The following is a 7,835-nucleotide window of genomic DNA, read 5'->3' as shown; positions in this document are numbered from 1 at the left end:
ACATCTATGTAACTATGATTTTCAATTTCGCACATATAGTATTCAGCAAAAGTAGGATCAAGGGGACCGCCCATCGCTACCCTGTTGGTTTGTCGGTAAATTTTATTGTCCGGGGTCCGGAAAGGTGATACGGAAGCGCAAAGTCGAAGGAGATCGAGGAGAATTTTCTGGGTGGATAGCTAGAGGTCAGCATAGCCCTAGTCCACTGTGCGATGCATATACCTTCCCGAGCGTAGCGCAGCCGGGCAGCTTCACGGCTTTTGACACAAAGCGCCCACCACAACGGCGCCGTTCAGTCACAGGCCGTAGCGCATGCAGGCCGGAGCACAACTGGCCGGAGCGCAACAGGCCCTACCGCAACAGGCTACTCCAAACGTAACCTAACCTAACCTGCGAGTCTGTGCCTCTGTTGCGGCAGGGCCTGTTGCGCTCCGGCCAGCTTTGTGCTCCGGCGCTGTGAAGCAGTGGCTGTGTTGTGCAAAGCGGATTTACTGTTAGCCGGAGTTACCCACAGCTCATTGATCTGCGGCTATGTGTAGATATTGCATGCTGATGGTTGGCGTTAGGCCCAGGGCCTGTTTACGAGTCAATTTTGTTACCCACGGCTGCGCTCCCGAATTTTCTTAGGTATTAGTGGAGCCGGTAACGTTGGATGAGAATATACGTGCTTCACAATGATTTCTAATGTTTCTTCGGTAGGGACGTTGGTGAAGAGGCTGGTGACATCAAGTGACGCAAGAAGGCCAGATGGGCGTGCAGCGCGGAGGATCTCCACAAAATCGTCTCATATAGATTTCACAGAAAATTGCATTGGAATGTGCGGTTTTATTATGGTATCCAGTTCTTTGGCTGTTTTGTAGATAGGAGAAGTGACTTGAGAAATATTGGGTTTGAGCGGATTGCCTTCCTTGTGGTTTTTAACGTTTCCATAGAGATAACCGGGAGATATAAAGTAAGTTATCTCTATGGAAACGTTAAAAACCACAAGAAAGGGAATCCGCTCAGACCCATTATTTATCAAGTAGTATCCTATTTGGAGTAGTATCCTATTTTAGCTATCTACTTGATTTTGTACTAATGTCGACCCAAATTCCATCACTCAATGCGCCTTTTAACTTGATAATGAATGATAGAAACATTCGAAACGTCGTTAAAGAAATAAAAATGTCCTTCGGTAATCTGATTTTCGATTTACCAGTGCGAACAAAAATTGTTCGATCTATTGAAAAAACTAATAAGAAAATTGTCAAAACAATTAATTTAATTCTACACACACCGTCGATAGAAATATTGCCTGTGTTGATGTCTTTGAAGATTTGCCGCAGACTGATCTTCTCATTAAACAGTCGCGTTTATATAAGTCTATTTGTATAACGTGACTTTTAACTGAATACAATTGAATAATTGAAATGAGGTGGCGCAAAGTCATATATTCAAAGATCATCACTTGATCATCTGACTAATATATGCAAGGATGACGTCACCAAACTTCTTTCATATTCAAATAATCAGAAGCTCCATCCAATAAGCGAGAACAGTAATTCTTTGATATCTTCACTCGAACCTAGCTTAAGTTTTGAAAGGGCAATGTAATGAAGCTTCAAATGTTGAATATTAATTATGAAATCGAGTGCTATTGCTTAATAAAACAGGTCAAATATATTTAATAAATCAGGTCCAATAAATCACTCTTAAGTACGATAGAGACACGTACACTTTTTAATAAGTTAACCTTTCATAACAATCAGCTCATTACGCGAATGGAGGGGGCAGATTGTGAGAAAGATAGTGGAAATAGTGGTGAGAAATTATAACATTTTGTGAATATTTGAAACTAGCAGGTTTGTTACGTGTTGCTCGGGCTCGATGATCACTAGAAGTTCAGAATCCCTCTATCTCAAATTTTGGAAATTATAAAGCCTGTTAATTTAAATTAAAGAAACGTTCGCAACCCCATTTTATAAAGAAAATTGAACTCTCATAAGTTCAGAATCCCTCTATTCCAAAATTTGCAAATTATGATAACACTAATGCCTGTTAATTAAATTTAAAGAAACATTCGCAACCCCATTTTATAAAGAAAATTGAACTATCATTTTCTGTATGTTCAAAAAAATTACATTTTCTTATTTTAAAATCAAACTTCAATTTTTATTCAACATTTTTCTCTGAGTTATGCAAGGCCTCATAATTTTCTCACTAAGAACAAATTTTAAGGTCCAGTCACCATTCCAAGAAACAAAATAAATTACACTTTGGTAAATGTATAAAAGATTTAAATCTCACATGCAGAATGAGAACTGTTTGATCAATTGCCATTTGCATATTTAATATTCACAGTCAAATATTCAGAGTCAAATCATTAAGGTTTTTCAGGTGTAATCAACATGGGGATTTCATATGGCGATTTCATCAACTAACAATCATCGGTTATTTTCTGTCGGGAAATCAAGGTAAATTTCAAATGTTAAATGATAGCTAAGGCTTTGATGACCTCTGCTTTGGGATGATGAAGCTCCTTAATAAAATATCAATAGGCTGGTATATTAAATTAAAGGTCAAGTTTCACGCAACAAGATAAGTATAACGAGTGAAAGAAACGATCCGGGTAATATTCATATACTAAAAGCAATAACATAAAAAAGTTAAGATCTCTTCCGAATAAATCAGAAATATATTAGTATATGTTAGGGATCTGAGGCATGGAGTTCTCAAGCATGCGGCTTTGGAAAATTTGAATCGGAAGGTTCTGCTATATATATGCTCCTATATAAAGGTACATATGCACTTAATACTGCGGCTCACATGGCATATGTGACTGACTGCTGTCACACAACCACCTTTCTCATCGCCACCTTGGTGTTCCTATGTACCAAACAAATCGAGCTGCAAGTGCGTTGCGCTCACTCGTTTGCGCTCATTGTTTAAATTAATTATTTTTTCTCTTTAGGCACCAATTCCTGTATACTTCAATGAGGTCACCACGCTGGCGACGATAACTGAAGCTTGGAAGCTTCATAATCTTTAATCTTTCTTCATAAGACTTGCCCTTTAAGCCAGAAATTATCCTTGTTGCACGTCTTTGAACACTCTCTACTAAATTATGGTCCTTTTCAAGTCTCGGTAACCACACAACGTTTCCAAACTCTAGGTTCGGGCGCACGACAGAGGTGAACAACGGCTTCATCATTTCTACATCTAGGTACTCGTAGGAGCGTCTGATCAGCCCAAGCAGTTTATTGGGTTTATTAACTTGCGTTTCAGTATGCCTAGAAAATTTTAGCTCCTCGTCGACACAAACTCCAAGATCTTTTTCCACGCAAGACTTCTCAATTATAACCCTCTCGATGCAACCATGTCTTCTCATGCTGTAAGCTTGCTGTTCATTGTTCTTGCCGAGGTGAAGTACATTACACTTGTCTGCATTGAAACGCAGCTTCTACGCATCAGCCCAGTCAACTAAACTTTCAAGATCATTTTGCAGTTGCCTTTTATTTGACGCATTTTTAACTGTATCATAAACTTTTTTATTATTGGCATACATGGAGCACACGCTTGACACTACTTCTGGTAGATCGTTTATAAAGGCGACAAACAAAACAGGCCCTAGAACGCTTCCTTGCGGTACGCCACTGCGCACAGTTGCCCAGTCTGATACGGTTCTGTTAATGCTGGCACGTTGTCTTCTGCCTACTAGTAAATTCCTTATCCATTGGAGTACATTTCCCTCTATACCCAAAGAATATCCCTGTACTCCAATGGATAAGGTAATATTCCCTTTATACCCAAAAACAACGCTTAACTTTGTCGAATCTTAAATGATTCAGGCCAATTTAGAAAACGAATTCATTTATTCACAATGGGCTCCTGCGAGCGATACTCGATATGTCCGCTTCGTTTTCATTCGCCTTGAGCGTCATCTTGAGCAGGGTGGCCCAGTGGTTAAAGTTCAGAGTCTCAAGATTGGAGCAGAAAGGTGCGGGTTCGATCCCAGCTCTGTGCGCCAGTTTCTGGTCAGAATCGGCAAGGAGGCCGGGCGGTTAATTTAGCACAGCAGAATTTGAGCAGTTGTAGCGGATCTCGCTACATAAAACTAAATTACGCATATCATACCTCGCTACATAGAACTAATTTTATGTAAATCATATCTCGCTACGTAGAACTAATTTTTGTTTCTCATACTATTATTAATATTAATACTCTTAACAGTACTTTTATTACATTACTTTCACTTATCGTATTAATAAGTAGAAAATCATCGTAAGAATAGTTCAGAGAAATCTCTCTTCCGCCGTGGCAACAGCCGACGCCTCACTTCCTTTATAGCTTCTCAAAATCTTAACGGTCTATTTGCCTTCTGACTTCGAGCGGACAACATCTCGCGTAAGCTCTCTAACTTAGAAACTCTGCCGTAGAATAGCACTCATTCAATTTGTTAAGTGTAAGAGTAAAGTTAGTTCAGAAGTCGGAGTCATTGCAAGTTGAGTAATTAAATTAACGTATTTTTCATTAACATAGCTCACGTGGCTTTAGCTCATTTGTGAAATGGTGTCGTGAATAGTGTATTAACATTGCCTTATTTCGCAGTATCACAACATCGGCTAACATTCGGCAACCAGGACCCTGCAACGCGAACCAACAACCTGCAACACAACACAACCCGCAACCAGCGTCAACCCACAACCTGCACCCTGCGACCTGCTGCCGTAACCTGCAACCTGCACTCCTGCAGCCGGGAACCTCGGCGTCCCAAGCCAGCATTTTTCCCGCCAAGCACGCCACCATCTTGCCGCGCTCCTACCCCGTCCCTGTGTGCAGACGCTTCTCCGCGAATATTCAGTTAACTTATATTCAGTGAACACTTGCTGTGAACTTATTCAGTTAACTCATTCAGTTAATTCATTCAGTTAACTTATATTCAGTGAACACATGCTGTAAACTTATTCAGTTAACTCATTCAGTTAACTCATTCAGTTAACTTATATTCAGTGAACACATGCTGGGAACTTATTCAGTTAACTCATTCAGTTAACTTATATTCAGTGAACACTTGCTGTGAACTTATTCAGTTAACTCATTCAGTTAATTCATTCAGTTAACTTATATTCAGTGAACACATGCTGTGAACTTATTCAGTTAATTCATTCAGTTAACTTATATTCAGTGAACACCTACTGTGAACTTATTCAGTTAACTCATTCAGTTAATTCATTCAGTTAACTTATAGTGAACTTATTCAGAGAACTTTCGCTAGACATACTCTGTGAGTTGCATCAACGCACGTTCAGTGCAATTTCGTATAAACTCTCAACGCGCACGCTCAGTTAACTTTGTCCACCTCACAACGTGCATCGAATAACGTCCCCAACGTCTCACCACGCAACCACGCGTAAATCCGCTCACCACGCAACCACGCGTAAATCCGCTCACCACGCAACCACGGTGGCCCGTCGACCTGCACCTTCTGCCTGGGCTACCAATTCCTCCTGCATCATCACATCGAGCAGGTCACGTGAGCTAAGCCAATAAATCTACTAATCAATTAATTGTGTGTTTGCTTAACCAACCAAATTCGTCCTGCCGATCACTATGCTTCTGTCTGTCTTTAGTGAATAATTCAAGTTAGCTACCTAAGCTGTTCAAATTCTCTGATTCATTGGAGTTAAACGCATTTAATGTGGAGTGCTAAGTTATAAACCCCAACACAGACTGAATCGACAATTCTACGGACCCGCCTGCGGACTCGCGCAACTGGGCCACTCATAATTCCTTAAATACTCAACGGATCTGTATGAATTTCGGAATATGAGTATTAATTATCGATACGCTGCCGCAGGAATTATTACAGATTTTTACATGAATTATTTTTAATTAAACCCAATAAACGTATTTTTTAAGCAACTGGGCCACTCATAATTCCTTCAATACGTAACGGATCTGTGTGAATTTTGGAATGTGAGTATTAATTATCGATACGCTCCCGCAGGAATTATTACAGATTTTTACATGACTTATTATTTGGTTAGGTTGAGTTAGGTTAGGTTAAGTTAGGATAGGTTAGGTTAGGAAATAATTCATGCAAAAATCTGTAATAATTCATGCGGTAGCGTATCGATAATTAATACTCACATTCCAAAATTCACACAGATCCGCTAAGTATTGAAGGAATTATGAGTGGCCCAGTTGCATTAAAAATACGTTTATTGGTTTTAATTAAAAAATAATTCATGTAAAAATCTGTAATAATTCCTGCGGCAGCGTATCGATAATTAATACTCACATTCCAAAATTCATACAGATCCGTTAGGTATTGAAGGAATTATGAGTGTCCCAGTTGCGCGAGTCCGCAGGCGGGTCCGTAGAATTGTCGATCGAGTCCCACACAGTGAGTTGCGAGTTCGAGACCGCAAAATGCTGTGAATGTTATGCGATGTTAAGAATCGACGACAGGCCTACGGCCTAATAAACGCTGAAAGCGCTATATATATTATATTATCCGATCGCATCGACACTTTTAATTAACATAGTAATATTGGCGTTATTCTTATCTACCGGGTTGTCCTAGCGCACTTATATGTAAGCTTATCCGTGTCTAATGTGCTGACAGGAATACAAATTTGCATAAAATTCTGTTACATATTTCACCTATTGACTTGAATATTTTGCAACTATATTGTATTACATTCACAATCTACATTATACCTGTACGCTGTCTCTCTCGTTGCTGAGTGACTAAATTCCGTTTAAAAACACAGCACCTAAGTTATTCGAGATCGGCTTGGATTTTCAATCAAACTGTGTAATTTGAGCTAAATAGTGTAGATATATACGAATGAAATGGGGAGTGTATTATCCATGTCATTATCAACGTCTCTCGATTGTTCAAATCGCCAATGAATAATGAAAGGTGAATTTAAGCGAATTTCTTTTGATTTATATTTTTGCAGGCAGTACTGTAGTTTCGGAGATGCTTTCACATCTCATTAATAATTTTATCATTGAAGATATTTCCATATTTCTTTTGTCATCTTGACTGGTTTGAAACGTGTGGAATTTCACCTGGTTCGTTGAAGTATCTTCCGACGTGACCTTAATCAATTCCGAGTCAGTCGTTGGCAAGATGGATGACGACGATGTGTTGAATCAAGGTAGGCTATTGCAGATTTATAGCTTTTTTATGTAGTTAATTGAGAAAATTGTTTTTACATTTTCATACATTCTCGGATATCACCTATTGGTTCCTGTTGATTTATCGTTTTGACTCTACATAGTGAAATTAAAAAACGTACAAGTACAGTCGTGCACATTCTAGGTAGCTAAGTCCTTCCCATTTTTCTTGATAATCTAGGTATTATGATTCAATAGATGTAACTTGGACTTTAGTATGTAGATAATGACAAAGCCTATTTTTTTCTATTCTAAGGTGGAAAATGAAGGTTATTGTTACTGTCAACAAAATGTTTGCACCAGCCACCAAGACCAAAACCATAGTGGCAAAGAACAATTTTTCAATGCCCTACCTCAACTTCAACTTTCAAGTACATTTTTGAGTCCTATAAGCATAGTGGCAAACCAGAGCTTTTTCAGAATCAGTTCATTTTTAATTTTCTCATTTACTCAAGATTTAAACCAATTTCTTAAGTATGATAATCATAGTGACAAACCACAGATTTTTTAGAATCAGTTCATTTTTAATTTCCTCATTTACTCAAGATTTAAACCAATTTCTAATGTATGATAGTGCTGGTATCCAGGATACTTTACTGGTCTACTTATAGGACTCAAAAATGAACTTGAGGGAGAGTCTAAAAAACTCTCTGCTTTGCCACTATGGT

General features: G+C 38.8%; 1 protein-coding gene across 1 annotated transcript in view; it reads left to right on the top strand.

The window, feature by feature from the left end:
- Positions 1-7,094: 7,094 nt before the first annotated feature.
- The window catches only part of LOC108681076 (E3 ubiquitin-protein ligase MARCHF6), a gene marked incomplete at its 3' end in the record, with an annotated part of 13,717 nt that continues 12,976 nt past the window's right edge, over positions 7,095-7,835 (top strand). Inside the window, exon 1 of the mRNA XM_018170056.2 lies at positions 7,095-7,148. Coding sequence (XP_018025545.1) covers positions 7,121-7,148 — 28 coding nt within the window. The remainder of the gene's footprint in view (positions 7,149-7,835) is intronic.

The sequence above is a fragment of the Hyalella azteca genome, unplaced genomic scaffold, assembly GCF_000764305.2.
Source record: "Hyalella azteca isolate HAZT.00-mixed unplaced genomic scaffold, Hazt_2.0.2 contig6950, whole genome shotgun sequence".
In the NCBI taxonomy this organism is placed as follows: domain Eukaryota; kingdom Metazoa; phylum Arthropoda; class Malacostraca; order Amphipoda; family Hyalellidae; genus Hyalella; species Hyalella azteca.
The sequence above is the reverse complement of the archived record's forward strand: the minus strand, read 5'-3'. Positions and strand labels throughout refer to the sequence as shown.